Source organism: Camarhynchus parvulus, chromosome 1 (genome assembly GCF_901933205.1).
Source record: "Camarhynchus parvulus chromosome 1, STF_HiC, whole genome shotgun sequence".
NCBI lineage: Eukaryota > Metazoa > Chordata > Aves > Passeriformes > Thraupidae > Camarhynchus > Camarhynchus parvulus.
Window position 1 is genome coordinate 95,741,355 of NC_044571.1, and position 18,913 is coordinate 95,760,267.

Genomic DNA, 18,913 nt, shown 5'->3' on the forward strand with positions numbered 1-18,913 from the left:
GCGACACTTACTACCAATGTAGTGCATGCATAGAGATACACAGGATGAAAGGAGTGTCCCAAGAAATCATCAGCTTCCAAAATTAATGTCATGTAGAAGCTCTGAATTTTAATATGGGTCATTACCACCAAGCTCCTGTAACCACTGCTCCAAAGGCAGAGCCTTTTAACTGTGCCAGTCTTCTGTGTGCTACACAATGGGTGCAGGTGGTGTTACAGGTTTTCTAGTTCGTGGCAGGATGGGGGAGTCCCATCAGACTCTACCATGGAGGTGTACTTTATTGGAGGTGGCGGTGGCTTAAAAGATGGAGGTCTGTTCATACTGAAATAGAAGAGAGAAAATGCACTATCACATGAAAGTAGCATAAAAGATAGTTATAAAATGTTCACAGGAGGAGGTGGATTGGCACTAAGTCATTATAAGAGCACCTGACATTAGGTCTTACATACTGTGACTTCCCTGAGTCTGTTTTATAACCCCAGGACACCTTTTGCTATTCATTTGGCTTTCTTAGCTCCCAACTCACAGTTTTATTTCATTCGTGTTTTAAAAGAACCGAACATGGTCCTGATGAGCTATTCAAAATCCTTGCATGGGCCTTTTGCTCACACTGCTCTCTGAAAGTATATTTAAAGACTCATAACTTTTTTTGATCGATTTATAAATAAAGGTCCCACCTCAAATTAGTTAAAAAAATAAATCCTGTTTTTATCTTTGATATACAGGATTTACAGTTGAGTTTTAAGAGGATTTCTAGAATCATAGGTGATTAATTATAACTATGATTTTTTGAGTATTTTAATAATGTTGGTAAGATTTAAAACAATTGTCTCTTAGGTATTGCTTTCAGCAGTAGATCTTGGAGTGTTTTAGTAGAGAGTCAAACTCTGGTAATAATTACACACTGAATGCTTTTTTGACTGGGATTGAGTTTTGGGTAGGCTACTTTCACATATATCATTCAAAACTCAAATAGACCTGCCCTAGAAGTACAATTTCATTAAAACATGTCCTCAAGTAACCACAGAAAATGAGAGAGCAAAAGCAGCTGGCAGGGAGGCTAATAGAAATGGGGGGCTCTGGGGACAAAAATTGACTTTTATTTTTCCCTTACACCCTGAAGCTGCACTGCAGCTCTTTTCTTAAAGTTTATTTTAAAGATAACCCACAGAACAGATGAAAGGACTGAGAATACTCTACTTTGCATACTGCTGTATGAGAAAAATGGCATTAATGATCCATGTACTTAAAGGCCTTGTGTGCTATGAGTCGTCTCAAATGAAAAAGTGTAAATCCAAACAGCTGGATTAGAGTTGGTGCTGCCCTCTGTGCCACCCCTTCCACCCCTATGGCTCAATTCACTGGTACTGACATCTCTTTCTGGTACTGACACCATTTCCTGATGCCTAAACCTACCAGAGTGCTGCAGAGGAGGAGCAGGACAGCTACCACTGTTGGCCAGGGGAAACGACTGGCTTTGGTGTTCCTCCTGTCACCTGTAAGGGACACATGGAACTCATCTGAAGGTCCTCAGAGAGGAGAGAAATCAGGGTTTGATGCCTGGGGCTTGCTGCTCCCTGCTCTGCATAGCGCTGCTGTCAGTGCAGCCACTCATCACCAGGATGGGGTTCCCAAACTCCGAATACTGCAGCTCTGATTTATGGGCTTAGCCCACTTTTGTTCTGACTGGGTGTGTGAGCTGATTTCAGCCACCCACTGGCTCACTTGACAAGTTTATTTAGGCACAGCCCAGAGAGCATTTCATCCAAAACCCATTGGCTTTCTCTGTTCCCCTGTGAGCTGCTCTGCAAGAAGCTGCATGTCACAGTGCAGACAGGCACATCTGCCAACCCCAGTCCTCCTTCCCAATGGTTTATTTTTCACACCACTGACACCAGACCCTACCAAAACATCTGGCCAAGGGCTCAGCTGCCTTTTGAGGTGAGCTCTTGTCAGCAGCACAGCATCCTAGTCTCATTCCAGCTGCCTCTCCCCCCTGCAGTGCTGGGATTCCCCTCCCCTTCCCACTTCTGCACAGCCACCCTTGGGGGTGCTGACAGAAGTGCCGTCAGGTCCTTGGTATGGAGAAGAAGAAGAGAAGGAGCACAGTCCTCCTCCAGCTGCCAGAGGGTGCAGCAGTGGCCTGGGTGCCAGAGAGATCCATGGGTGATACGCCTCAGTGTCAACTCCCGTTAAACTGGCCTCACCACCCTGTGCAAGGCTGGCCACACAGGTGCGTCACCTAGGCTGAGTCTTAGCCACCATGGCAACCAGTGCTGTGGCCAGTCCACCACGGTGCATGAACCTTGAGCTTTCCCTGGGGCACAAGAGTGTTACTGGCCAAATTTTGCTGCTGGAAGAAAGCATGCACTGGAACTTTGCTTGCAGATGGAGGGAGAAGGCTGGAATGCCAAAAGCCTGCGACAACCTGTGATATGAGGATACAGAAGCTGTGACTCCTCTTTTTATCTCTTTTCCCTTTGTCCTAGGGTGACGTTATGATGCTTGTATCCCCATTCATATGTTCTGTTTCTGCGGGATATTACGTTCTGTGCCTTTAAGACTGGCTTTGAAGAGTGAAAGTTTTGTTTGGGTTTTTCTTATCAGGGACACAGAGACGGGCAGTACTTAGTGCGGCTTTCGCTTTTTTTGCTTTTGCTTTTTGCTTTGCTCTCTTGCTCCTGTTTCTGCTTTGCTTCTGCTCGCTTTTTTGCTTCTGCTCATTAGCTAGTTTAGCTAAACAGTCCAAATTTCTTCCTGGACTGTTTCTCCTCGCTTTTTTTTTGGCCATCTCGAACCTGCTCTGGACTGGGACCTTGGAACGCCGAGAGTTTACACCCTGTGGCTGCAGCAGCTGCCCCAGCGCCGGAGGGACTGATAACAGAGCGACCACCCCCAAGAGAGAGACTTTCTGAATTTGTCATCTTTTTCAGAGTGGTGTCATCTGGTATTGTTCATTTTGTGCGCTGGGGGGTGCTGTGCCTGTTAAATAAACAGGTTCTTTCCACTTCTCTCCGAGGAATTCTTCCCGAACCGGTTGGGGGGAGGGGCCGTGTGGGTTTGCTTTCTGGAGGGGCCCTGCTTTGGAAATTGTCTACCAAATTTGCCCTAAACCAGGACACCCTTATATTGGAATCTCCTGGTCAAATGCATGTGATGCTCCAGGTTTCGTTCTTCTGCAGTGGCATGCTGAAAGAGGAGGATATCTAGGATAGCGTCTTACCAGTACTGTTCAGCAGGCTGCTGGTAGGAAAGAAATCTTTTCCTCTGGTAACTGAAATTGTCTGATCTGTGATGCTGTAGGACAGGTTACCTATAAAGATATGGGCACAGAACATTTTTAGTAACTTACTTGTTTTTTAAAAATGAAGGTTGTTTTGAACCCTCTGTTATTCACTCAGCTGAAAATTCCAAAGTCAGAAATTTCCAGGATCACAGTGTAAAAATTCACTTGGCAAGATGCCTATATTTTGGCCATTTATGACCTGGTGTTGAATATGAAAATGCGCTTTTATCAAAAGAAATATTATAAGGAAAGGGAAGGGGAGGGGGAAGAGGAAGGAAAGAAAGAAAGAAAGAAAGAAAGAAAGGAAGGAAGGAAGGAAGGAAGGAAGGAAGGAAGGAAGGAAGGAAGGAAGGAAGGAAGGAAGGAAGGAAGGAAGGAAGGAAGAGTTAAGATATTCCAGCAAGCCAGCATTGAGGCAGCTTTGAGCAGCAGAGCTGTCTGGGAGAATTATAAGCTTTACCTCATTGATGGTAATGAGAAACCTAAAGAACCACAGATGATTTTTGTGTCTGACCCACAAAAATCATCTATCACCTGTTTATACACAGTTTTTTCCCTTCCTGCTGATGGTTAAGAACAGTGCCCATAAGGACACATTTCTGTTTTTTCTAACCATCTCTACATTCACAGCTTCTGAAATAATAGTTAAATACCCAACTAGACAATGGCACAGCATTTCCAGAGCTCCCATGGCACTTCTGATGTGGGGATTCAATGGCGAAATTATTCAAATTTGTATAAAAAGAAATAATGACCTTCAATTATCTTACAAACCTGTACACGATTACTTCAATAGGCTCTACTGTGGCTATTTTGGACTCTGACTTTCTCTGATGCACACAACAGATGAAACAACAGAGGAGCTTGACAGTCTCTGATATAACTGCTGATTTATAAATCCAAGACAAAAATCCAGCTTTAAATTATGTAAATGACTAACCAGACTGAACCAAGAAAATCTCTTTATTGTGAGATGCTTGCTGGCTTTGACTGAAATTGAGAGTTCAAGAGTGTGTGTGTGTGTGTGTGTGTGTGTGTGTTGTATGTAGTGCATTAAAAAGATGTGCACTCTAAAAGCTCATTGAGATTATTGGATATTAATTCAGTTCTTTTCTACTTGCTTATTAGGTGTTTGATTTTATGTGAATAGGTATGACACATCTCACATTCGTAAAATGCATAGCATTTTACAAAGTTATATGCAAAAAAAAAAAAAAAAAGGATATACACTTAGAAATCCGATAGGACTGTGCTGTATACATCACATTGATGAGCACTATTTATTCTTATTTACATAATGGCCTATGTTAGAGCATCCCAGGACCACAATGATAATGGTAATCACTGTTGTAGGATCCCAGTGACCCCGGGAGGGCACAGGGATTCATGTGTATGCCTCAGCAGACTCACTGGTGCCTGTGTGCTCTGAAACTGCCCTCAATTACAGCTGCTGGACCAAGGACCCTTCAAGGCCATTATCTCTTAGCTGGTGTTCAGGCAGGCACAGGTGTAGGGAAGCCGTGGCAGGGATGTGGGGATAAGTGGAGCAACACACAGTATCCCCTGCAAATAGTAGAATAATTCAGCATGGTTTTAGAAAAAATTGCAACCAGCAAGCTCTGCAAGAGCAGAATTGTGGAGCATTAGAAGCTGTCACAAGGTTGTGGTATAACTGCATGGTTGTGGGTGCTACTAAAAATACATTCACAAAATGGAAAGCGGCTGCTACATTTGTGCCTCAGCCAAAAGACAACTCCCATGGAAATGCAAAAGCACATTGACAGGTCCTGCTTGTTCCAAAAGCACAAAGGCAAACCAAGATGTTAAAAAAGGAAGTTACTTTGGGCTTTATACTGCTGAGCAGAGATTTTCTAAAGGGAAAGACTAGTGAAAAAATGTTCACCCTAGGGGTTTTTTTATTGATTTATTGATCTTTAATGAGGCTCTCTTTCAATGTTCTATTAGCCAGCCTTTATTACTTCACCTATCTCATTATTTCAGTGCTGCTCTGAGATTTTATTTAGCTTCTCTGGCAATTTATTTCATCTATAAACTACCTTCAGTACTCACCACATTTGCCTAGCAACTATCTCAATTGTAATATTATGAAAACAAATATGTCTAATGAAACCAGGATACTCAAATGTTTTTTCATTCCTCTTTTGCCACTGCAAATCCTTGACAGCTTGGAAACCCAAGCCTTTATCTTCTAACTCAGTGGAACTCTACAGGGAAATTGCTCCTGTGAAGTATTGAAAATGTGGTACACATTACTCCACATGACTTTGGCCTCTGCTCAGACACAAGTTTTCCATGCTTAGTAATACTTTTTGCATGGCAATGTGGTGACTCTCAACTAGCAGCTGAAAATAAGCACCACAGAACTAATGCTCTGAGAGAAGGCATCACAAATTGAGGACCTGAGGACCTTCTGCTGTGGTTTTTACAAGATGCTCCAGATTAGTGTAGGTTTGCAACCCAACATTCACTAAGCTGGTGCCACATTTGCACTTTGGCTTCATAATTCCTCTGTTGCAGTCCTGTGAAGCAAAGGAGATGCATTGTCTACTCAGATGCTGTTGTCAAAGCCTCGCTGAATGGTGTGGCACTGGTATAGCCTTTTTCCTCTGTGGTAGAAGTTAGCGGTCCTGCTGAAAAGCACAAAGCCTTGTAAAAATTGCTGTAGGGAACCATATAATTTATTTTTCATTTTCCCCCCTCTTTCTTCCCTGTTTTCTGACTAATGAGGTCAAACAGGTGTAGCCCACTACTTGAGATGCTGGCGTCCCTCAGACAGGCATTACACAACGCTGTGTCAGGTTTGAAAGCTTATCACAGGCTAGAAACTCAAGAGGAGTTTTACTGAGATAGGTAAATAAATTTAGACAAACCTTTGAAGCATGTTTATATTTCAGCTTAGTTTCATACGAATTTCAGGAGCTTGAGTGTACTGGCTGGTTTTGACCTGAAACCAGTAGAGCAATGAACAAACTTACATAAATCAGAATTTAGACAGGATGTTACTGGCTCCAGTGAAATAGAACTGTTTTCCCAACTAGCAAAAGGAAGTTTTGAAAAAGTTAGAGTGCAAGAGTCACACCTGTAATGTCTTATGCCAAATACCAACTTATTTGACATTTTCCTTTAAGCATTTTTAAATTACTAATATTTCTAGAGCTCAGCTAGGTATTTATTGGATATTCAAACACAGACAGATGGTGGCTAGCACATAGACCTTCATTTTCCCAAGAGAACTATTTCACATTTACTAAAAAGAATCCATATTTCTTAACAACTGTCTCATTTTGGAAAAATATCAAGCCATCTGAACAAACCTGAAAAGGTGAACTGCAGCTTTAACTGACCACTCAAATCCTAAGCATCTCTGGCTCAGTGATGGAGCAGTTGTGGAAACTAAGCAAAACCAGGCTACTGTTTTAGCAGCCTTGGTTTTGCTCCCCCTCTTCCTCCACTTGCCTATATATGTGCACTCTTCTCTCATATGCATTTTCAACTGTCTCCTAGATTTTCACTTGCAAAATAACAGGAACTGAACCAAACCAGTAGACTAAAACAGAAGGCTTGAGCTTGGTGTCCTGTCTTGATTGCAGCCCAGAGGATTTGCTCAAGAAGCTGATAGCTGATCTTAAGCACACTGGTGGCACCAGTGTGAGGACCAGTAGTGAGCCAGACAGGAGAACTGCTAACCCAGGGCTGTCATACTGTAACTGGCACATGTTGGGACCACTGGTTAACAGGCAATTGCTTCCCGGGCTACTTGCAGAAGAAAAATGGCTCAGATCCATCTTACATTGCAAGTTTGACCTTGCACCACCTCAACCAGGGAAAATGTATAATTCAGCGAGGAGAACCCTCTCTCTTCACATTGTATATTTATAGCCTTTGTTATGAATTTTGTTGTTGAGATGGAAGGGCTTCCAGTCCACTTGGACAAGCAACTTTGGTGTTCTGCTGTCAGCCAGGCAAGTGTCTCTGTTTTGGGGATGGGGAAGGCAGTTTGAGAAGCAGCAAATTTTCATTTCAGCTGCAATCTCTGTTCCTGCCTTGGCATATCTTAGTCAAGCCTCTGCAAGCCCCTGGGCTTTATGTTGAAGGATTCAGCTCCCAAAGAGCACTCTTTTGGGGCAGGCCAAAGCCTTGTGTTTAGTGTCTTCCTCCAGTGTTCTATTTAGGTATGATATTTAACTAAAACCAGTAGGTATTCTTCATAAAGACTATAATAACACTAATTAACTTCTTTGTAAACACTAATAACACTCAATGTCTGTTCAGTTGCCAAAATTAATGAATGTATCCTAAAGAGAGCATTAAAAAAGATAAAATCAAGACAGTATTTTCTCATATGTTTATTCCTGAACTGTGGTTACACTGACAGTGGTTAGTGTAACCAGTGGTGAGTGGTTAGTGCGCAAAGCACTAGGAAAAGAACTTCAATGGACATTAAATGTCTTGCTTCCAAAAAAGTAAGATAGTTATTGTGTTTATGTGTCATTCTTCTACTTTGTTGAAGCAATTCTTCTACTTTGTTGAAGAGAAAACAGTTTGATTCAATTGATTAACTTGTGTTGTGGAAGCAGGAGTCAAATTTGCTGGACTTGTGAAATCCAGAGAGGCCACAGATGTCGACTGGTGGTCTAAAGACATTAACATGGTATCACATTTAGTCAATAGGTTCTTCAGAAAATAATGTTAATAAATTACAAAACAACCTAGATCAAAGACCTTGGAGTAGCTATTGGGTAAATGCAGACTGAGCAGCAGGAATCCTGCTATGGGAGTTAAGGCTAAATGCTCAAAGCACATTTCACATCTCCAGTGGGCACTTGCAAGGCAGCTGATGTTATCAATGCTGACCCTTTACTGCTGGCTGGCTGCTGGCATTGCTTATTTGTGCTTCTGTACACAGGGTTTGGTTTGACTGCTGTGGAGTGGATTGTGCACTTAAATGTGGCGCTCCTCAGCTATGCCAGGGCCTTGCCAGAAATCATCCATGACAACAGGCCACAGTCACATCAGCCCAGGAGATCACCTGCTCTTGTGAGTTCTCCTCTCAATTGCTGAAGGTAGTTCTATGTAATTATCCATATCCATGCTCTGGTAAAACAGAGTTAGTTATATAATTGATGAATGGGAATGATGCCCTGCTGTTGGGTCAAGGAAATGTGATGGCTTTAACTTTTCTATCACATGCACCTCTCTGTCCCAATAGGACAAATTTATTTACAGTTTTATAGGCCAATTATTCAATTTTATAAGAATACGTAAGAATTATATATAATATTCAGCATGCCATTTAACGTTCTGTCCTAACATGGCATTTTTAGCAAGATTTCTTTCACATCTCTGCTTGGCTAACCTCACAGCTCACAACTTCCCAAGCAGCAGCACAATGGTGTTGTCAGCACCAGACCATACTGACCTTTGCCTGTCACACCTTTGACTCTGTGTGCATGACATTTAGGCAGTGGTGAAGTAGAGATCCTACATATATTGAATAAGTAATATTTTGCCCCTTACCTGAGGCTGTCATGACAACTGATGTAAGCGTCGAATTACTGAAGTCTATAACAAATCAAAGCAAACATTCAGCATGAGAAAGGTGTTTATTCTGCTTTAGGAAAGTGGGTGATTGAAAGGTTGAGGAGCAAGAAAGTGTATCACACCTAAATTCCAAATAATCTTTCCATGCGCAACTCAGCCAAGTAGTCCAGAAAGAAACATGAAATACCTGAGGTAACCGTGCTGAGAAATCCCTGGAGAAACAAAGGTTTTGGGGAAAAAACTTTGGAGCCCCTGGCACCTCAACTTAAAAACCAGAAGTGAATCACATGGGTTTATTCCATAAAAAGAGGTGCACTGTATTAGCACAGATGCTGAAACAACATTTATGACCTGGTGGCGGCACCTGCACAGTTTCATCCATGAGGCACTTCAGAGGCTGCAACTCTGAGAGGAAATTTCAGGGACACTCTGCACTGAAAAGTGCTCACTGAGTCCTCAGAGAAGAGGAGGGGGAATTATTCCTTCTAATTAAAAACTGTTGACCACACAGGCGAGCTCAGCAGAGACACCATCCTGCCCAAGCAGCATATATGTCCTAGATGTCTGTTTTCTTTCCTATTTTTTCCCAGCAGGAGAGGCAAAGTACTTCCTGAGTAGGCCAGAAGGATGGCTAATGTCCCCCCAAAAAGGCCCATGAAGGAAGTGATCTGTTAAAGTCCACAGACTTCATAAGAAAAATTTATCTGGGAAGGCAGCCAGAAAGTACTTCTGTCTGGTAAGGCATGTGTGGAGGGCATTGGGTGGGACTGCAGACTGGATCTTAGCATAGGCAGGTGACCATCCACTCTCTAGCTGCTTTTTTGTGCTAATACTTGTACCTCCTGTGACTGCTGCTCTTTCATTTGCATTTTAGCTGAGCCTTGCCTGCACTAACAGGGATTTCACAGTAGCTGGCTGACATAAAGGACTCCTTACCAAAGATGCAACAGGTCTAAAAGCCAGAGCAGTGAGGCTCTTTGAGATGTGCCTGGTTCCCAGAGGGTTCTGCAGAGTGTACAAGGCGAAGAAGGGTGGTGGCCTGATGCAAGCTGCTAGGCTTCCTTTGAGAGTTCACCTTGCAGAGGCCAGCAGAGGAAAGTCTCCCTCTCTCAGGGTCCCCCAGTATCTGGGACGGTTTTCTGGTACCCGGTGGGGTATTGGCTGAGCCCCCAGGGCCTACTACAACCTGCACTTGCCAAAGTTTTTCACAAAACCCATACTTTTTTCATGCCATCTACTTACAGCATTTCTCTGACAAACTCATGTAACCCGCTGCTACATGCTGCCTCCCATGCCGAGCAGAGCAAAGCAAACTGCTCCAAGAGAGATGTTTCCCAAGGGCTTCAGCTGTGGTGTGGAGTGGACATTTATCTGTCTGCAATAAGCTGATTATAAGACAAACTTGCAGGGGAAGAGGAAGGATTTACAAAATTTAGACAAATTAAGAAACATTATATGAGTTCTTTAACATGGCAAAAACGTTGAGGATCTTGACTCTGTGCTTAAACAGAAGGTAGGGCCATTAGCAGGGCTGTTATTTTTACGTATTAGTTCAGTACTGAAAGAGCTATATTCGAAGGCCAGCTGAAGCATCAGAAATAACATTAAGTGCCTCTCAAGGTTGGAGTTTAATTATGCTTGGTCTTAATTATAACAGATTACATCACCAGAATATTGGTTTATAGTATTTTCTCTGAAGTCAAAGCTGCAGAAAGGAGTTCCTTACTACCCCTTTAGAGTAGTAAATGCTATAACAGCTTTAGGACTTTGTAAACAGACCTCAAACACAACCCAAGTTATTTTATTCTCTAATTTATCCTACCATCTGAAGCCATGGTAGTAAAAATTTCAGCTGAAGCTTCATTAGACTTATTGTCTGTGATGGGAGAAAAAAAGAGAAAGATTAAAGCAGTTCTTAAAAGTAGTTATAAAGGCTGAAAATTTAGTTTGGGCTTGTGTCATATTGTGCACCTTTGCAGAAGGGATAGCTGAGAATTAAAGTAATTCTTTCCTTTCTATCACATCTAAATACTTTAACATTTTTATACAGAGTGGATCTATCTTAGCATTAGCATAGCCTCCTGGCAAGAACACAGCTTTAACTGTCAGCTCTTTGATAGGAATACATTTCTGGAAAACTGCAAACTGGGGGAAATGAGTAATTTTTGAGAAAAATTTATGATTTATGCCTCTCCTCTCTGAAGCTATGTTTCCAGAGGAGTAAGCTGTGGTTTTGCTGCAGTCTTACTTTGTGGAAAAATATATCAATAGGAATATACACAGCCACAAGAGAACCCAGCTGAGCTGAAATAGTTGCCATGATAGGTGACGTGGCCCTAGATGCTGCTAAGGGGTCAGCAGCTCAGCTGTATTGTCTGTGCAGCAGGGAGCACACATAATTAAAAAAAATAAAAAAGGTATAAATATCCATTTGCACCTAAGAGGAGACATGCACAAGAGGGTGCTAAAGGAAATCTGTCTGCCCTTCTCACAAGTCACCCTGCATCCTCAGAGGTGCTGAAAACTGTACCAACGAGTCTCCTGCTTTTACCAAAAAAACAGGACAGTATTTCTCCCCACTTCCCTAATCATGTAGCTAATTCTTACAGTACCGATTATAAGGGAGTTTCTCCACTATCCACAGAGGTGCAGCCTTTTTTATGTTTTACTAAAGGTGTATAACATAGCCCTGAGTCTGAGGATTTGATTTCCCAGGGGGCCATGAGTGGTCCATGAGAAACACATAATAATAATAGCTCACTAGTGCCATGTGGCTATATTAGAGTATTTTTGGGTATGGGAAGTACAGCAAGATTCTGCCTAAACAAACAAGTGTCTTCTGTTTGTGGAGAAGTTTCTTAGCTCATTCAGAGGCTTGAGCAAATATTTGAGCCAAAAAACCTGCCAGAGAGTTCAAACTGCGTGATGAACTTGTACAATAAAGCTTTTATACTGCTGGCATTTTTTCAGTATTTTAAATAACAAGCGAATACATGTGTTTGGTGTTCTTAACATTTTAGATGTGTTCTATCCAAGAAAAACGTACTGAAGGAAACAAATATTTCTTCTGATGAAATATTCTTTGTTTCATTTCCCAGGAAGGGAAACGGACACACACATGAGAATGTCTTATGTGACTTATGGGTCCCTTGGAGCATCAGTGTTGATCTCAACTCATAGAAACCTTCACTGTCTTGCTTGTACCACAGAAATTTCTTGGGGAGAGAAAAAAAAAACAAAGAAAATATCCTCTTGTTACACTCCAAACTGTAAGTCAGAGCTGTGCAAAATATTGGTACTGGAAAGCAGGATCATATAGCCGCAGGTTTTTTTGCTGAGACACTGTCAAAGATTTGGCAAGAATGGTATGGTCATGCCAAACCATAGTTCCCATCCCTGGCAGGGGACTCTGACAAAACAGCCTTTTGTCAGCTGTTTTCTTTGAGGGGAGAAACAGCTTTGAGAGCTGTTTCCTTTGTGCTCTCCCCTTCAGCCATGTAGACACCTACGGTTCCCTGGGGCAGAAGTGGATAAGAGTCATAGCTTTCCCTGGGAACCACTCCGTAGCTGTGCTGTTTCTCTGTGGACAGGTTGCTTTACCTCCAGGCTGCTCTGTCAGGCTTGCTCTGTCCATGTACCACAGGAGGGTTGGCTTGGGAAATGCCTTCCTCACGACACAGCTCACATTAGGCTGTGGGGCAGCACAAGGCAGTTGTTCGGTTAAATAGACACACACACACACACACACACGCACACACACACACACACACACACACACACACACACACACACACACACACACACACACACATGCACACACACACACATATGTATGTATATTAGGTGAACCTCTGAGATTTCCCTCCTGGCTGCCAGCTTCCAAACGCCTGTATGGACAATGCTCTGGAAGCAAGCATTTGCTTTCTCTTTATTGTGTTTCTTGCCCACTTCCCTCATTTTTCTGATTGCAGACACTGTTGAATGAGAGCCCAGGGACAGCCCTGTTGCCCTGAGTGTCAGGACTCCAACCCCCTCCAGTCCTGTGCTGTGGCTGGAGACATGTAGAGTGACCCTCACCCTCCTGCTCCCAGTGACAAACACTCACATGGAAAAACACTGGAACTAATCATGGGCACAGTGTGTGTGATGAGAATAAGACACTTTCTGATTGCCATGAAAATCCTCTCTTCATTAGGCAGATAAAGAGACAATTCCCATGAAAAAGACTGCCTAGCTCGATATGTTGAATATAAAAAAGTGGATACCTTTGTAGCAGACAGAATATGTATGACATTTCCAGAAATCACAAGGAATTGGATACTTTAGATGCAGTAGTCCTGGTTCTATGCCAATTGTTCCAAAGATCTGTGTTTGTGCTCTGTTTAATTTCTCAGCAAACAATAGATGGGCAGGACCTCAAAGTCAAGGCTAGATGAAGGCTTGGGCACTAGCAGGGTGAGAGGTCTCATCCTCATGCTGCCTGGAGATTCTCAAGTATATTTATTTAGCAGGTTATGACACTGTTAAGTACTAAACACTGTTATAAGAGAAATGACCTTGTTCTTTTCAACAGAAGAAAAGAGCATGTGTTACTCATGCAGCACAAACCTCTCTTGCTCCCTCATTCAAAGAAAGTGGTTCCCACATTAAGTTGGAAGCAAGCTTGATGTAGTGAAGCCAGCAGAAGTCAATCATTCAGTACGAAGATTGAAACTATCCAGCTGAAACTCTTTCCCTGCCATGGTAAACAGCACCTGAGATTGTAGTGTAATTGCTTTCTCCTATTTTCCTCTTCATTATTCCCTTATTTTTCAGACACTTTTAGGTCATAATATTTTTTCAATTCTTCCTATGAATAAATAGAAATTTGACATCCTCACTAGATTTAAGCCCTGCAAAAAAAGGCAGAAAAGAGAAGTAAAGAAGTTGGTGTTTTTTGGAGTTGAAGAACGGACAGAGACTCTTGGGGGAGTTTCTATTGCCCAGCAGGCACCCCTTGCTCTGTTCAACAGGACAGTGTAGACAAAAGCCTACAATGTCCAACACTACACCCAGAAATAGGTCACCAGGAAAATTATACCAGTTTTCAGAACCAACTGACTCATGGATTGTGTGAAGTGGGTGGTTGTGGATAGTACAAGGTTCTGCCTGCCCACGAGTTCCGTTTCCAAGGAAAACCTTCTTGATCTGAGATACTTGCCAGCCAAAAGGTTTAACTTGGAGAGATGGAACAGGAAGCAAAGCACCATAGCTAATAGCCGGAGAGGCTTACTAGTCAGTCATATGAGCCATAAATATATTTTATACCAAGCATGGCCAGTGCAATTCAGTAGGCTTTTAGGTTTTGCCATTACCAAAATGTAACAGAGGCCCACATCACAGAGAAGTCCTTAGAAGTCCCTGGTTTGTGCTCACTGCTGTGGGTGTGGCAGTTGCTCAGAGGAAAGGGCGTGAGCACCTCGTGTTAACTCAATGCCGTGCCTGCTGCCCTGTGAGCTCAGTCGGTTTGGTGGATGCCTCCTATGCCTGATTCAGCTCAGTTTGCCTGGCCTTGCTGGGGTGGCATGGTGGCAGTCACAGGCATCACTCTTTGTCCAAAATTGTTCACCTTCTGTGAGGTGCTGGCTGAGCCCTCCTCCAAGCTAATGAAGATCTCAGGGCAAGCTGGAAAGCAAACATAAATGCATTAGTGAAACTGCAGATCACAATAATAGCTTCTAATAACACTTAACAGCGTTGCATCATAAAAAGAGTGGAAATTAAATCCTACCTCCAGCCACACATCAAGCAAGATTTTACAGCTGCAATTTGAGATCAATGAAGTGGTTTACAAGACTGTATTAGCAGCTATTGCCACAGGATCCGGGATGCATTTCACTGCCTACCTCAACTAGGCTTGGGTGGCTTTGCCGGGGAAACAAACTGAAACTATCCTGCAGTCACAGCCCCAGCAGCAGAGCCACCCTTACTGGACCCCATGAAATCACCTATACCCCAGTTCCTGGTTCCTCTGTGTGCTTGCCAAAGGTATCTCCAAAGGCTTTAGCCATTCCCCAGATGTTTGATTTTGGATGCCAGCTATCCAGATGCTGTTGCCTGGACAGACGTCTGACAGTGTCCCCACAGATGCTCCCTGCCTTGCCAGGAAGCCCAGAGGAAGCCTCACAGCAGAGCAGCAGGGCACTGATGACCACATGCACATGAAAAAAAAACTGGTTTTTTCTGTTTTCTGTTTTTGCAGCATTTTGGTTCTGGGCACAGCTGATTGTAAGTTGTCCTAGGGTGACGTTATGATGCTTGTATCCCCATTCATATGTTCTGTTTCTGCAGGATATTATGTTCTGTGCCTTTAAGACTGGCTTTGGAGAGTGGAAGTTTTGTTTGGGTGTTTCTTATCAGGGACACCGAGATGTATTTAGGGCTGCTTTGGCTTTCTTACTTTCACTTTCTGCTTTGCTTGCTCTCTCTCGCTTCTGCTTGCTTTTGCTTCTGCTCTTTAGCTAGTTTAGCTAAACAGTCCAAATTTCTTCCTGGACTGTTTATCCTCTTCTTTTTCCTGACCATCTCGAACCTGCTCCGGACTGGGACCTGGGAACACCAAGAGTGTGCACCGTGCGGCTTGCAGCAGCTGCCCAGCACCGGAGGGACTGAGAACAGAGCGGCCACCCCCCGAGAGGGACTTTCTGAATTTGTCATCTGTTTCAGAGTGGTGTCACCTGGTATTGTTCATTTTGTGCGCTGGGGGGTGCTGTGCCTGTTAAATAAACAGGTTCTTTCCACTTCTCTCCGAGGAATTCTTCCCGAACCGGTTGGGGGGAGGGGCCGTGTGGGTTTGCTTTCTGGAGGGGCCCCCTTTGGAGATTTCTCTCCCAAATTTGCCCTAAACCAGGACAAAATGGCTTTTTGAATCCATAATGTCTATTGGGGTGAAGGCTTGCAAGCATTTCTGGTCCCTAGGGTTTTCTGAGATCTTAATACCTCTGTGGTCCCTAGGTTTATTTTCTTATCCAGAAATAGCTCTAGTATTGTCCCTAATATGTAGTTTTTATATCAGAAGGGCAGTGACCAGAATAGCTATCCTGCTCGGCTTGGTGGCAATGCTTTGTAAGAAGTTTATAAACACGCTGGGGTCTGCTCCAGGTATGAATGGTTCATGGCTATGGTTATGTATCCAGTTTGTTGGAGGAGGAGTAGCAGGGGATCAGGCTTTTCAGCCTTTGCTTTCCTTCCTTTCCTATGAATCAGTTGCATCACTAGTGAAGGATGTTCAGTTGCCCCTGAATGTTAAAGAAACCATCTTTCTGGCATTCAGTCTGGTAACCTTCCTCTATACAATCTGCTGCTTCTCCAGAATGAGGGCTGAGATTTCTAGACGGGCTGATGAGACCTCTGACTCAGGAGTAGACCCAGGTGTGGAAAATCCTAAATCGTGTGGGAAATGGGAGGATATGGGCCAAATCCTGAAGGAATTCTCTGACCCTATAGTCTGGGATTTTCCCCATGAACAAATTCAGAACCCAGCTGAGGTGGGGAAATATCTGAAAGAGAAGTACCAGGATGAGCCTAAGGAGAGAAAGATCATTGCAGTGAGCTGGGCCTTGGCATACGCTTATTGCACTCTGTTAGATACTGTAGGGCAGCAGACAGAAGCAGGGGGGCAGGGGGGCAGGGAGATAAAGCAGCTATCCCGGTCACTCAGGCTGCAGCCAAACCAGACAGTGAGCCTAAGCCAGCAGCTAAACCAATGGCTGTTGCAACCAGCACTAGAAGTGGGAAATGCACGGACAAGACCAATAGGCCAGTGGATGATGATGATGATGATGATGCAGGAGAAGGGGCCATGCAGATTAGCATGGCCCCTGCGCAAGGATGACACGCAAATTCGTGAAGCGTTCCATATTTTTTCCAAAGATTTTGTCCTGGTTTAGGGCAAATTTGGGAGAGAAATCTCCAAAGGGGGCCCCTCCAGAAAGCAAACCCACACGGCCCCTCCCCCCAACCGGTTCGGGAAGAATTCCTCGGAGAGAAGTGGAAAGAACCTGTTTATTTAACAGGCACAGCACCCCCCAGCGCACAAAATGAACAATACCAGGTGACACCACTCTGAAACAGATGACAAATTCAGAAAGTCCCTCTCGGGGGGTGGTCGCTCTGTTCTCAGTCCCTCCGGTGCTGGGCAGCTGCTGCAAGCCGCACGGTGCACACTCTTGGTGTTCCCAGGTCCCAGTCCGGAGCAGGTTCGAGATGGTCAGGAAAAAGAAGAGGATAAACAGTCCAGGAAGAAATTTGGACTGTTTAGCTAAACTAGCTAAAGAGCAGAAGCAAAAGCAAGCAGAAGCGAGAGAGAGCAAGCAAAGCAGAAAGTGAAAGTAAGAAAGCCAAAGCAGCCCTAAATACATCTCGGTGTCCCTGATAAGAAACACCGAAACAAAACTTCCACTCTCCAAAGCCAGTCTTAAAGGCACAGAACATAATATCCTGCAGAAACAGAACATATGAATGGGGATACCCTAGGACATAAGTGTGTGTATATATATATATAGCTGTATATATATATATTGTTTGTATATATTGTGTATATTGTTTGTATATATTGTATATATTGTTTGTGTATATATAGCCGGAAAGCTATCGGGTACCCTAAGCCTCTCTAAACTACATTCCCAAATTAGCCATTGGGATGTCTGGTTTGGAACAATATTGACTGACTTGTTAAGTAAGGACTATTGAAACTGTGTTAGTGTATAACAAATCTCAGAAGCCTCAGATAAATTGGGCTTCTGGCCCTGAAACTGGACTGGATTACTTAGGAGGTCCGAAATTCTTTATCTTTCCAACCTAAACCTCACTTTAATCTCTACCATTACAATAGTTTTCTCTTTTTCTTACCCTGTTAATTGGTATAGAACCACCTCAGTTAATTACAATTCCCCCTGAGGTGAACTATCCAGGTTTCTCTGTTTTATACAGCTAATCCACCAAGGACTCTCCTTACTTTATTTTTAATTTCCATTTTTTTGCCTGATGTTACTGATGGACTCTGCCTGGGCATGACTTACATTTAGTTGTCATATTCTTATGGTTTTCTGGACTTACAGTACTTTTTTGGGGTGGAATTTCCTGTCTTTTAAATCTCTTCTGGGTTTTGAGTTTTTTCTGCTTTTTTGGAGGGTGGGGTGGGGCAGGGGTTTTAGATTCTTCCTATAAGGACATGAGTGCCCTAAGATTTCATTCTTTCTTCTTTGCCAAAACTGTACAGATGGTAGTGGAGATGGCAGAAGACAGACTTTTTCAGATACAGGGAAAAATCTTGTAAACTGGATCCTCTAATCGCTGCAGAAGTTGCCTGGGAGGCTAAATTATGTCTGGTCTAGTTTTTTCTTTTGTTTTTTTTTCATGAGAATAGGTATGCTTTGCCACACTTGTATTGAGCACTGTCCTCTGCTTTCTCAGATGTGTTTGTTGGGTAGCTGTCCTGGCAGGCAGCTCTCACACATAGCTCTGAATGGTCTAATAGATCTTTTCCAATTAACATCTCAGTCCCTGTTAACACTTTGACATTCATTTGTCTTGCTAGGAAATTTACCAATGTTTTGGATCTAGGAGAAATTCAATATTTAGTTCAGTAGTTTCTGCTGCTGAAGTTTTACTCTTACATAAAGGAGAAATCAATATTTGGCAAAGTTAGACATGAAAAAGCCATACCTTTTCACAGCAACTTGTATCTAAAAGAACTCTATTCTATAAGAGAAATATTTTAAAGTATTTCGATCCAAAAGCACCCTCTTAAAAAAAGCTATCTTGATTGAATGACTGTTTTTTCTCAACATACCAAGACTCTCAACTTCCTTGAGAGAACTTTTCATACCTTCTCCATCCTCTCCGGTCCAATTCTCAGCCCCATTGGGCCACCTCAAGCAGCTGTGAGGGAAAACTATTTGGCACTCCTGAGACTTGGCCTGCCTCTGCTGTGTTTAGCCCTGCCTGAAGTATTTTACAGAGGGATCCTGCATGAGGAGTTTCCCACAGGCACCCTCTCCTCCTCCTGTCCCTTTCAGCTCTGTG

General features: G+C 43.2%; 1 protein-coding gene and 1 non-coding gene across 2 annotated transcripts in view; one reads left to right on the plus strand and one right to left on the minus strand.

Moving 5' to 3' along the window:
- Positions 1-212: 212 nt before the first annotated feature.
- Positions 213-18,913, minus strand: part of CD96 (CD96 molecule) — a 30,546-nt gene continuing 11,845 nt past the window's right edge. The window contains 11 exon segments of the mRNA XM_030947649.1: positions 213-321; positions 1,373-1,496; positions 3,224-3,313; positions 6,311-6,341; positions 7,868-7,941; positions 8,825-8,869; positions 10,671-10,724; positions 11,895-12,046; positions 12,048-12,063; positions 12,449-12,539; positions 14,457-14,512. Coding sequence (XP_030803509.1) covers positions 213-321; positions 1,373-1,496; positions 3,224-3,313; positions 6,311-6,341; positions 7,868-7,941; positions 8,825-8,869; positions 10,671-10,724; positions 11,895-12,046; positions 12,048-12,063; positions 12,449-12,539; positions 14,457-14,512 — 842 coding nt within the window.
- Positions 16,691-16,752, plus strand: LOC115911932. The gene has a single exon (XR_004061322.1). It is a non-coding gene; the product is annotated as a U6 spliceosomal RNA (small nuclear RNA).